The sequence below is a fragment of the Mesocricetus auratus genome, unplaced genomic scaffold, assembly GCF_017639785.1.
Source record: "Mesocricetus auratus isolate SY011 unplaced genomic scaffold, BCM_Maur_2.0 Super-Scaffold_100015, whole genome shotgun sequence".
Lineage (NCBI taxonomy): Eukaryota > Metazoa > Chordata > Mammalia > Rodentia > Cricetidae > Mesocricetus > Mesocricetus auratus.
Genome location: NW_024429198.1, coordinates 31226541 through 31239561, shown reverse-complemented (window position 1 = coordinate 31239561; position 13021 = coordinate 31226541). Strand labels below are relative to the sequence as shown.

Below are 13021 nucleotides of genomic sequence, written 5' to 3'. Positions count from 1 at the left end.
CCTTCCAGTTCCTTCCCTCTGCCGATTCTTTTCTCACGCTCAGCGCTTTCGCCAGTTACACGAAGTAGATTTTGTTATATCGAGACCGAAACACCAAACTGGCAATGCTTCTAAAACAAGATGGGGATTCAGGAAAGCGTAGGCAAAGCAGAAGAAGATCCTGGGGACAGTCTTTGTGGTTAAATGTCCCATGGACCTAAATGAGGAGGAGGGCAGAGAGAGCTTTAAACTGTGGCCACCGGAGACAGCCTCCAGGTCTATCAAAAACAAGCCTGGAAATAAATATCTGTATGTTAACACGGAAAATGAAGTAGAAAACCAGCTTTCTTTTTTTTCTTTAAAAAAATGTTGAATGTTTTCCAAAGTACCCAAGTGAGGTTTATAAAATAGTCATGAGGTCCTGCATGGACACAGAAACACTTATAATCGGATAATGCCCCATCACGCTGTGAGCTGGAGACGGCGGAGGCACTGGATGAGGACAGCGTGACTGCTCCAGGACAGGTGTGGACAGCCATGTGTACAGGGTCCCCGCATGTGCACACCGTACAGACGACGAGAGAAAAGACACACAAACTCGAGACCAGCAAATCCTAGGTGAGCACACGGCCACCCATACCTGTGCCCACTCAGCCTGTGGAGTCCTGCCCCACAGGGAGGCCCCGCCCACCCGCCCACCCACCCGCCCGCCCGCCTGCCTGCCTGCCTGCCTGCGATCGGCAGGTGGGATGTGTACACAGCTTCCCTGCAAATGCCCAGCTGCGCCCTGAGACAGAAAAGAAACGTATCACAGGTCTTTTGGGCCTCGGGTCTGCGGGCATACAGACACGGCGTGAGAAGACAGGGAAACGCAGATGATGTGTTCCACAAACAGGCTCCAGACGGCTGGAGGCAGGTGGTGATGTGGGAGGGGCCTCATCCCGCCAGGGTCTTCCATTCTAGTCCACTTTCTTACAAAAATTCTTTCTCCCAAAGTCTGAGTTTTCAGGGCTGAAGTCAATGCAGAAGCCATTGGGAGTTGCTGCTGGGGGTGTCTGTGCACAGTTGTCGAAATGTGTCTGGTCAGGGTACAAATAGTCCTCCGCGAAGTCAGGGTACATTTCTGCAAACCTACAGAAATCATCTGCAAAGACAAGGAAGTCAATTATTGGGACAGAGAGAGCCCCCCAGAAAGGTGACTTTTGTAAGAGACGCCATCACCCCAACACGGGTGCGATCACTGGGAATTCCTCAGGCCAGGGACTGAGGATAGGGCATGACTGGAGACAAAGGCTGTGGGTGCTAACATCACAGCTGAAGCCTCCAGGAGAGCATCTCCAACAGGGCTGGGGTGGGTGCCCCCCACCAAGGGTGCCCAGGTCAGAAGCTCCTGCAGCTGCTGCCTGGTGTGGACTTTAAGCTTGCTTCTAAATCATGGGGAGAAACTGGACCCAGGAACATTCTGGTTTCAGAAGAACCTTCTTTAGGGGATCCGATGCTACGTGAGGAAAGGGGGTAGCTTGGTGTGTGGAGACAGGGCAGGGGCTCCGTTCGTAATCTCAGAACTCCTGACGCTATGGTTCCTTGCATACCTGGGCTGGAGCACCCGCCACACCCTACCCCTGCTTGAGGGTGACCCTACTCTGCTCTACTTACCAAACGTGATTCTTCCCTTCTCCTGTTGGTCAATAGCCTGGAACAAGTCAGTCACTGTTAATTCTGACACACCCAGCGCAGTCTTGAGGATGCAGGACAGGCTGGTCTCGTCTATGCTGCTGTCCTCAGGTGATCCATACATCTGCAAGGGACAGTAGAGAGTTACTCTGGTGACCCTCATTCTGGTGTTGGCCAGGCCTGGTTCATTTTCCCCGTTGGTTCTGATGCCACCTTGTCAAAACAACAGGTGGTGCCTACAAGTACATGGTTAGGTCCCCGGCAGCCATGCCCCTGTCTCCACTGGCCTCTGCAGGTCCCTTATGGACACTGCACAAACACGTCTTGGTTGAGACCTGGATGCTGTAACAACTCTGGGAGAAAGCAACAAGCAGAGGGAGATGGAGCAGAGACTCAGCTCCGGCAGGGAGTAGCAGAAAGGCTAAGTGCGCCAGGGTAAAGCTGGGGCTGCAGGGCTCTTGCAGCAAGAACCAGGCAAGCAGAAGAGTGTGCCTCCTGTGCCACCTAGTGGCCAAAGGATAAACTGTAGCATCTTCGGGTGACCAAGGGCACAATGTACAGAGGTTGTGAAGCTGTGGTTTTGAAGAACACCAGGACTGAAAGTCGACACACATTTCTATTCAGAAAACCACACGGTATGGGAAAATAGACTACTAGGTGTCCCCCAAAAACCCTATGTGCAAGTTTTTCTACAGGAGTGACACTAACATGGAAAACAAGAAGGGATCCCAAAAGGGCGGGAACATGTATTTGGTTTCACCTCCCGGAGCATCTAGGAGTATATACATGTTCTTGGGTCTTACTCATGGTCACAAAGCTGTTTTACACCTTGCTATTTGAGCCTACCTGTGGTGTGAGGAAGGCGTCTGTTTCCTTACACCCCCATCCCAGAGTGCTGCAGAGCTGCCCAAGGAGCCTAATGAACTCATTTCCTTTGCAAAGCTGGACTTGCTAGAATCCTTCATTGGTCTTCCCATGTTCTTCTATCTTCCCAGAAAGTCACCGAGCCTTATGACAGAACACTCCACTGACACCCTGTCACTGTCAATATTGTCGAATGTTCCCAGGGTCATTATGTCTTGGGGACAGCAGACACGGATGGTGCAGGTGGGTACTGGGGAAGTCTGAGAGGTAGCCGCTGGCCCGAGTGAGTGCAATTGGACACAGCTCTCTGGGGGGGCAGTGAACAGGTGCCTGCTATCCTATCGCAGTGGCGATGTGGCCCCAGCATGACGGCCAGGATGCTTGGCTTCCCTGCCACACTCGCTCTGCCTAGGCAGCCGTGAGAGGCTTGACCTGACTGCCGCTTGCCACTATCACCTACGACAAATTATACTTGATGACTTTAGGGTCCAAGTGGGTCTGAGCCATCTGAACAGGAGGGCCAGGCTTTTCCAAGCAGCAAGCGAGTGTTGACGCCATACAGTTAACTTTCCTGGAGTGACCCACATAAGCGACCTTGGCAACTGGGGACAGTTCCCAGCACTGCTCTGGCACGGCACACCAGATAGTAAGCAAAGAGCTTTTGGAGAATGGGAAAGACAAGGGGTCCCTGATGCCTCTAAGCATATCTGCGAGGGTGCCCTCAGAGAGTCTTGATTAAGGGAAAGAGCCACTCAGAGTGTGGGTGGCACCATTGCATCAGCTGTGGGGAGCCTCGGCATACCTCTGGCTCGGTTTTCTGGCTGCAACTGCAATGCAGCCGGCTGCCTCACACTCCTGTTGCCACGCTGGACAGCAGTCCCCCAAACGATAGACCAAAACAAATGCTTCCTCCCTTAAGCGGCCTAAGATTTGTTTTATTATTTGCGTGTGTGTACCTGAATGTACGCATATGCACCATGAACATGCAGGTACCCACAGAGGCCAGACGAAGGAATTGTGGTGTGGTTGTGAGCCCCCTGACGTGGGTGTCGGGAACTGAACTCGGGTCCTGTGCGAAAGGAGCAAGTGCTCTATCCACCTTGCCGGTCCCTCAAGTGGCTTCTTGTTAGGTATTTCGTTACGGCGACGGCAAAAGCAGTGGATACAGAAAACGGGTAACAGGAGTGCTTAGGCCTCTGTAGCTTTAAAGGGGGAGGTTTTCAATGTGGAGATGCCCGCTAGGAGATATTTCTGGGCATGCCTGTAACAGTGTTAAATGAGGGGGAGATACACCTTGGATGATATGGTAGCATCCCATAGGCTGGGGGCTCAGACGGGATAAAAGGGGGAAACCAAGAGTTCAGCTGAACATCAACACCCATCTCCTGCCTGTAACTCCAAATGCAACATGACCAACCGGGTCACAGCCAAGCCTCCTTCATGACTTCCCTCCTACGACTATGGCTCCTCAAACCACGGCCCCAGATGAACCTTTCCTCCCAGAACATGCTTCCTGCCAGGAATTTGTCACAACAATAAGAGGAATAACTAACAGATGCACAAATCCCACTCAAGGAATACACTTGCCTTGAATGCCAGCTGGATGGTGGCCAGGGTCTGGGATGGCCTGCACACCACGGACAAGGCGACCACATATTCACGAAGGTCTATCTCACTGTCACCGCTCTGCAAAAAAGAAACACATTCAGGCGATGGCTTGGTTGCCTGGACGTCACAAGGGATCTTCCAGCTAACTGGCCCATCCCAGTCTGACTTGGCAATATGTACATGTGAGGAAAGTGTCCTTTAGAAGATGACTCCCAGACACACTTGCCACCCCAGTCAACTTTCAAACGTGAAGCTTTGTCAGAAGGCAAACCAAGGCTTGCCTGCACTTACAGAACTGGCCAGTCAGTATCTTCAAGGACTCGCTCCACAGTGACAAGTCAGAGGTTTTGCCCCAAGTTCCCCAGTGGACCCACCTCATCAAACAGTGAGAACATGTCCTCCAGTGCATCTGAGACAGGAACCTCCAAGTAGGCTGCGAACTCTGCGAGCCCAATCTTCTCTCCCCTCTTCATCCTTGCACTCTCTGAATATCTGTCTAGATCTTTTTCCAGATTTTCTGGTTTCAGTCTAAAAAAAAAAGAGGGAAAGATTTATTGATAAAATCATAGCACAGAAACTAAAACAGGAAACTTAACTATGAAGCTTGGAGACTCATTAAAATAAAATTTCTTAAGAAGCAGCAAGTTAGTTTCTGAGTCTGGCACATCCTCATTTTACAAGGTCCCAGGTTTTGTCTCTGTGTCTAACTCTCTGCCCCTTGGGTGTGCTCCCAGAATGGTGGATAGAGGCAGCATGCATACACACAGCTGGTATCCAGCAAGATTCTTAAGGTCCTTCTATGTGGACTGTGGAAGACATCTGAAACCCAATGTAAGCAGAGGAAAAATTCCGGTATAGGTTCCTTGCAACCTTAGCAGCACTTGGTCCTAACGAACGCTTGAGAGCCACAGGAAACTCACCCGAGGCCCCTCACGAGCCTGGCAAACTCCAGCAGACAGGTGTCAGCAGGCAAACGGAGCTGTCCTTCTGCCAAAGCCAGCTGGCAATCCTCAAATGTGTAGTCGGTTACCGAGACACCCAGGGCCCTGCAAGAGAGGATCCTTTCACCCAGCCTGCCCGTGCTGCTGGTCCTCACCTGGCAGGAGCAGTAACCACATGGCTGCAAGGGAATGTGTGTCAGAGGGCAACCAGGGTGGATACTTCCCAACGGCCTTCAGGGAAGCAATCACTCAAACAGACAGGCCCACACCAAGAGGAAAGCCCAGAGGTCACCAGAGGCACTGGAGGGTACGGGCACCCAGTTCTCAGGTACCAGGTTAACGTGGGCCTCCCCTTGTGCCAGTCTGAGACTATGTAGGGTGTATCCCCACTCCTGGGATCCTGACAGGAGCTCTTTCACCCGTGTGTAGACCAGGACTTCACTGATGTCTCAGTGTGCTACTATTTTAGTCACATAAAGCAATATTTTTAACATATACATTTAGAGAGAAAATTCCTATGAGCACAGACAGAAGTCAAAATAAGAGTGACTTTCAGATGCCAAGAACATGCCCTGCCCAGGACATCTGAAAACAAGGGAGTTCCGCTGTATCACACATGCAGTGAGCACACTGGCTGGCGATGCTCAGACAACCAATGGGACACCTGCAAAACCACTGCAGTACACACACCGAGCACTCAGGTTAGCAGGGAAACCCTCTCAGCTCTGGTCCCAAGGTCCATCATGTGCTGTGAGCCCATCAGACTTCTCTCTAGGTGGACGCCACTGGCGAGGTCTGGCATCCAGCAGATGCTCCAGGCTGTCGTGACACAGCATGTTTTCCCATGGCGTCTCAGGGAACCGGGGTGAGCTGGAAGGGAAAGCCTACTCCTCTAGGTCTAAGGGTATGGACAGCTCTGCTGCTGTGTCATTGAGCTGGATATCAAGAAGCAGGAAAAGCCACTTTTCTCTCTAGGAAGCAGGTCCCTCCTATGGTCTGTCAAAGGGAACTTGGAGGGAATGGGTGAGGGAGCCCCAACAAATCCCCAAATAGGAACTGACATCCCTGCAGTTGGAATGATCCCCAGAGCCATCCAGGATGAGAATTTCACAGGAGCCCTGGGTCCCCAAGGGAAGCAGTGCTGAATGTTGAGTCCCCAGGGGTGGCTATGCAGAATGCCCCATCCCACGGGAGCCCTGTAGTTACACTCCACAATTTGCACTGAGCACGTGTGCTTGACAGCTGTCTCAAACTTCCCTTCCTCAGCACATAGGCTGTCCAGACCTGCAGCTGCTTGTTCCCGCTACCCATCCCACTAATATCATGCATGTCTGTGGTCTGCATAACTGCAATGTGTACATGCTCCCACTAATATCATGCATGTCGGTGGTCTGCATAACTGCAATGTGTGCATTCTCTGCATTCTATCAGTGTAGCACAGGCCCTCAGAGCTAATGGGTCCAGAGGAGCCATACAGAGTCATCCCACGGCCCTCTGCAAGAGACCCAGGTCCTGCCTTAGAATTGACTGCCTACAAAGGCTAAGTCAGATTTCATGAAAAAACTTTTCCCCATATTAAACACCTTTATGGAGGAAAATTCATTACTGGCCAAGGTTGTCCAACAGACTTTCTAAACACCTTATGTTACTGCTATTGCCTTTGGTTGTTCCCAAAGGTAGAGAGTAAGTCCCTGTTGCTAAAGACACCAGGTACTTTGCACACAGAGCCCAGACGCCCAGGTGTAGGCTCTGACTTTAAGCCTTCTTCCTGAAAACTAGCTTTCTTGATACCAGGAAGTATCTTGCAAAAGGAGGGACGTAATCATTAGTCCTACTCAGCTATGAGGTCTATGAACCACAATACTGACTAGCGTGCAACTAAGGGTGTAGTAGTGGTCTTGGTGGCAACTAAAAGCTTCCTAATTGTACTTAAGACCTGCTCAACAAGAGGGAAACCATGTTTGGTACAGTATCAGGATACTGTAGTCATGGATCCTTTACTAAACCAACGTAATCCCTAAATTATATACCCACAGATAAGTAAATGTAGTCCTCAACCCTTATCAAAGAAACTTCTCTTTGCAATTCAGACTACTATAGAAAGCCACTACACCAATTAAAACACAGAATTGTGGAGCCCAGTACCAACTGATGTTTCTACAGCACAACTCCTGCACCAAAGGCTCAGGGATCATCGTGGACGAGGGGCGTCAGGAGGACTGCAAAAGCCAGGAGCAGGGAGGGAGCTTGCTCTAAGACTGTGTCTCTTAGAAATATTAGAGAAGCTACACCCGTGGAACCTCATCAACAATAGCTACCTAAATATGATCTGAGGAAGGACGTCACCAATGGATATGTCAACATGGGTGGGGGTAAGCTCAGGAGGCTTCAACTTTGCACAAGGAACTACTGGCAACCAAAGAATGCCGAGCGAGGGAGAAATAGTTTTCCCAGTAAAAAGCACACGGACTGGTTATCGGGCGCCAATCAGCGTGCCCTGAAAACATACATACTAGTAACATTATAAAGACTAAGCAGGCCGGGCGGTGGTGGCGCACGCCTTTAATCCCAGCACTCGGGAGGCAGAGGCAGGCAGAACTCTGTGAGTTCGAGGCCAGGCTGGACCGACAGCCTCCAAAACAATACAGAGAAACCTTGTCTCATAGAACCAAAAAAAAAAAAAAAAAAAAAAAAAAAAAAGACTAAGCAGGTTGTATCTATGTATTTAGCAACACACACACACACACACACACACACCCCAATTAAAGGAAAAGAGGCCACAAATTTGAAAGAGAGTAAGGTCAGAGGGCACATGGGAGGGTTTGCATGGAGGAAAGGGGAGAAATGATGTGGGTATATTATAATCTCAAAAATATTATCTTACTGAAAAAATTTTCATATATTTCAATCGTGTTTTTACCCCTTCCAGATCCTCCCTACCCACCCAACTCTGTGTTCTTTCTCTCTCCTTCACAGGAGGAGGAGAAACATAAACTTAAAATGAGCTTCTGATAGTAGAAGTCTGGTGCTGCCCCAGCAATGATGCATGATCAAGCATGAAGTACAAGCAAGCAAGCATGAAGTAGGCGATCACCTGGAGTCAGGCTGCAGGCTGCTTCACAGATGAGGCTGAAACGGGGGCGGGGATGTGCATGGGACAGGACACACAACACTCAAGATGCAGGTGCGACGAAATGTGGCTTCAAGAGAATAGTGTGTGTTCTGTACTAACTCCTTAAAATCCCTCTGAATCTGTCCTAAGCAGGCGTTATAATCTGGCAATGATGTGTGGTGGTGATCACTTGCTGAGTTCTAGAAAATCCAATCTTCTCCTTCCCACCCCAAAGCAGATCAAATCGCAGTGGAATATTGGACTGCAGGGATGCCGGTCTGGTTTGAGCATTCCCTTAGTTGGCATGTGCTCAGAGCTGTCTGTGGTGGAGGTGCATGGCACGGCAGGGTAGCAGCCCAGCCCTGTCCTGGGCATATGCCCGTGAAGACAGGTGAGGGGGACGTAGGCTAAGAACCGCTGGGGCCTCATTAGAGCTGCTCTTGGAAAACTCTCCTAGTCCGTGTCAAGAACTGCCCCTCACTCCCAGGTGGGGGACCCCAAAGGTTCTTGGAACTCCTGGAACTTGGCAAAGGCTAGAGTTCAGCTCCACGGTACACAGGCCCTTCAGGGGAAGCAACAAGACTGGCCACTTGGGGGAGCAATGGGGAGCAATCACCGCTATATATGAGGAGGACTCGGGGCCTCGTTTTTTAGTCTATGTATGGGAGACAGGGCTCAGAAGGTGGAAGGGGGGGCACATGGGTAACAAGATTATTGTCTTGACCAGCAGGAACCAGAAAGTGAATACAGTGCTAAAATTCTCTACTGTGCACAAGAGTTACATGGCAAAGCAGCTCACCCTAGGGGGTTAAGCATACAGACACTACACTTCCTCCAGCAGGGGGAGTGAGAGTGCTGGCAGACAGTCCACAGGCTTGAGGTGACTGTGGCCTAAGGCTGACACCTGCCCAGGCCAGTGCATGCCCCAGAAAAAACCCATGATCACTGATGACTATGGCAGGTTTGAAACTTGCGAAATGAAGCAAAGATTAGCCATCTTTTAAATGTTAAACAAGTCAAAACATTATCAGATAAAAGTGGGACACACAAACCCAAGGTCGGGCACACTCCACTGCTAGCGTATGCAGGACCTGCGTGTTCATTCTTGTATAAACCCATTTCCCCAGCACCGCTGGCAGCTGCACACTCACTTGGCCATGACACGCCTCACATTGCTGGCATACAAGGCAGGATTCCTCTTCTCCTCCTCAGAAGGGCAATACACGGGCAGGAACTGAGGACAGAAAAACTGTGTTATCTCTATTAATACAAGACACTGATCCCACCAGTCATCATGAATGGCATACGTGTGACAAAAAAAGACTGGCAAAGCCCTTCCTCTGGAATAGTCTAACTATGCCCATCCATGCTTGCACACTCATAATGTTCATACTGCACATACATGTATCTAGACCCACACGCACATACGTATGCATCATACACATGCACGCGCGTGCGCGTGCGCGCACACACACACACACACACACACACAGCTAACCTGGAGTACCCCCTGTCCCAGGCCATGATGTTCAGTTCCTAGTCACAAGCGCATCTCTATCCCTCAACTACAGTTCTGTGTTCAGGATTACACAGAACAGTACTTGTGCAGTTTCTACACCTGAAGCCCTCCTGGCAGCTAACATCTACTACATCCCTGATAAATCAGCCTAAAAACACAGCATTTAAAATGACTTAGTGGCCCACACAGGTGCCAACTCTACCAGAATGAAATGGCAAAGGCTGTCCCTGACTCCTGTTCCTAAACAGAGGTATTTAGGGATACGGGAGCACCCTGAAAGCCTGTCAGTTCCCACATAAGCTTCCACAGTTACATCTCAGAAATCCCTAAAGTTACAATGATCTCTCACGTTAACACTGGTATCACACACCAGCAATGTGAAGGACACATAAAGCACATTGCAGGACTTGATTTCTCAATGTTTTAAAAGAGAGGCCAGGTCTGAAATAGGCCTGCTCAAAACCACAGGGGTCCCAGGCACAAGACCACATCCCCTCTCAGGCCTGGTCCTGTTCTCTCCTGGCAGCTTACAGAAGAGCCACCAAAACATTCAGAGCAACGGAACCAACACTCTCTGGGCTAGGTTCTTTGTAGATGTCACACTAGCGCACTTGTCCATTTTGTATGGCTCTGCAGTACAGATGGTAAGTGAGCAGACTGTTTCACCAAATATGACTCATCTCTGATTTCAGATGAAGGCCCATCAGAATTCTTTTTTTTTTGAGAAAACAACCAAACCAAAAAACAAAACAAAACAAACAAACCCAAAACCCTAAACCAACCAACCAAACAAACAAACAAAGTACAAACAAAGTAATAGTCACCCAAGTAATGAATGATAGGTTTAGTTTTCTTTGAATTTTTAAAAATCCTGTCCAGGGGCTGAAGATATGATCCAGCACTTAAGAGCACTTGTTGCTCTTGCAGAGGATCCAGAGTTCCGTTCCTGACATCCATATGGTAGCTAAGGGCTACCTGTAACTCTAGTCCTAGAGGATGACAACCTCTCTGGCCTCTGTAGACAATACATACACTTGGTGCACAAAAATACATGCAGGCAAAACATCCATACACACAAAATAAAAGTAATGAACAAATTAATAAAAAAACCCTATGCAAATGTATTTAAATCACACAAAGGACATAAAGCCACAGAGGAAAAGTGACTAGAAAGTTTTTCTAGGACCCTGACAAATGAAAAGATACTCAAGGACAGATATGTAACATCTGTACAGGTTAGATACTGTGTAACTATCTACACAGCTCTTAGTTTACAGTTTTTCAGTGCAATATTGTATGAAACCCTGTGGGCCCGTGTTGGTGGCATGCGCCTTTAATCCCAGCACTCAGGAGGCAGTGGCAGGCGGATCTCTGTGAGTTCGAGGCCAGCCTGGTCTACAGAGTGAGTTCCAGGCAAGCCTCCAAAACAGTACAGAGAAAAACTGTCTCGAAAAACAAACAAACAACAACAATAAAAAGAAACCCTGTGGAACACTATGTGACACTGTATTCATTCTGGGGTAATGTTGTACTATTATATTCCTGCAGACCCCCAGTATAACTCTATGTAACATTGTATCCATACAACTAGGGTTAACATTGTTGTAATACAGATCCTAGTATATATAGCACATTGTATCCATACAGACCCCAATGTAATATTGTGACACTGTATCACACAGCCCCAAGTCTAATACTGTTCAAACACTGCATCATTTCAGACCCCAATGGAACCCTGTAGCTCAAGAACCACAACAGAACTGGCCCCTGGCCAGATACCATGGCCACCCCACCCATACTGCATACTGCCCAAGCTACATAACACTATGTCCACTCACCTCGATTTCCACTTGGTTTTGAAACTGGCACAGAGTGAGCCATAGGATTTTCAACCTTAAAAATAGTGTTGAACAATTTTACAACATGGTTAAAAAGTAAGGCTCCTAATTCTTGTAGCTGAATGACTCCAAATTCTGCCCAGAGCCTCTAGGAGGTCTGCTAGGCAGTGAACCTGGAAGGGGAACCTTCCAAAGTTGAAAGGTCTAAAAAAAGGACAGTATAACTAATAGGATGGTTTTCTTAGCTAGAGATCTCACTTTTCTGGTTATTTTCTTTGGTCTTTGCTTATTCTAGAGAGCCATAATGTTTCCTTTGCCCTCCTGCTTTACAGTCTTGTCTCCAGGATGCCCAGCTCCCTATGTAGGCAGAGCAGACGTCCAGCTTTAAGTCATGCCATGGCTTGTTCTCTTAATTTCCAGGGTCCTGGGTCTTCAGTGCTATTGCCACTACTTGTTTGCCTGAATGGGATTACAGAGTTACCTGGAGTCCCTATCCTAGAAGCCGCATTCTCTTCTCTCTCCCTGACAGTCAGTTACCCCCTAATTCTGAGCCAATCTTTTTTCTGCCCTACATGCCAATCTGAGCACAGGACAAGACACTGGAGCCCAGTTCCAAGTAATCCTTCCAGTCCACCTCCTTCTTCAGAAGTGGGGGTTTGCCTTCACTGCAGGGGCACTTCCCCAGCAAGTACTACAAATACCTAAAAAGGCGAGGGAGGGGCTGGTATCTGATTTCACATCCTCCCGGAAGCCCCTGAGGCTGTTTTGACCCTGGCTGGCTCCTCCTCCCTGCACACAAATGGCAGCTCCAGTATCATGGATGGACTTGACAGCCCCAAGCTTGGCTGCTATAGTTTCTGTTTCTCTTATTCCATGGAGTTGGTAACCACAGTACAACTGACTCCCTGTGTCTGTCCCGGGAGGATAGGGATACCAACTCTACAGGGTGCCCCTCACCTATCACCACCTTAATCCCACTGCCTGTACACAAGTCCCCATCCCCAAACACCTGGTGATGCCAGGTGGGCAGTACTAGGTGTACTAGGTGGGTAAGTTACCTTCCCGTGGGTGCTGGCGTCGAGGAACTTACGTCCCCAGAATCCAGGAGTGTTACATAGCCACACGGGAACACTTAGCTTTTTCACAATGGGTCGACCCTAATTGCTGTCAAGAGTAGTTTTCACATTTGCAAAAGTAACGAGGGCACAGGCGGCCTGTGAATCCACAGAATGAGAGGACAGACAGGATGACACGGTGTCCAACTTACGCTCCAGGTCCTTGCCACGTCCATGTGATGGTGTCCTGGGAGTGAGAAAGCAGATGAATCAATAATATAGCCAGACCACATGAGGGTCATCTTCGTCCAGCCCAGAGATATAGAGCTAGTTTCCTCCCGCATTAACATAGGCAGAGTAAAAGCGCCTTGGGCCCTGGTTCCAGGACCCTGACTAACCCAGCCTCTCAAATGGCCATTTTTTCATCACAC

At 49.1% G+C, this 13021-nt stretch overlaps 1 protein-coding gene across 1 annotated transcript in view; it reads right to left on the bottom strand.

The window, feature by feature from the left end:
- Positions 1–687: 687 nt before the first annotated feature.
- Lpcat1 (lysophosphatidylcholine acyltransferase 1) overlaps positions 688–13021 on the bottom strand; it is a 48351-nt gene continuing 36017 nt past the window's right edge. The window contains exons 7-14 of the mRNA XM_040757734.1: positions 12803–12837; positions 11536–11590; positions 9330–9412; positions 5046–5171; positions 4500–4653; positions 4105–4203; positions 1636–1777; positions 688–1123 (exon numbers count right to left, since the gene is read on the bottom strand). Of these exons, the coding sequence (XP_040613668.1) occupies positions 939–1123; positions 1636–1777; positions 4105–4203; positions 4500–4653; positions 5046–5171; positions 9330–9412; positions 11536–11590; positions 12803–12837 (879 nt within the window). The 3' untranslated portion in view covers positions 688–938. The remainder of the gene's footprint in view (positions 1124–1635; positions 1778–4104; positions 4204–4499; positions 4654–5045; positions 5172–9329; positions 9413–11535; positions 11591–12802; positions 12838–13021) is intronic.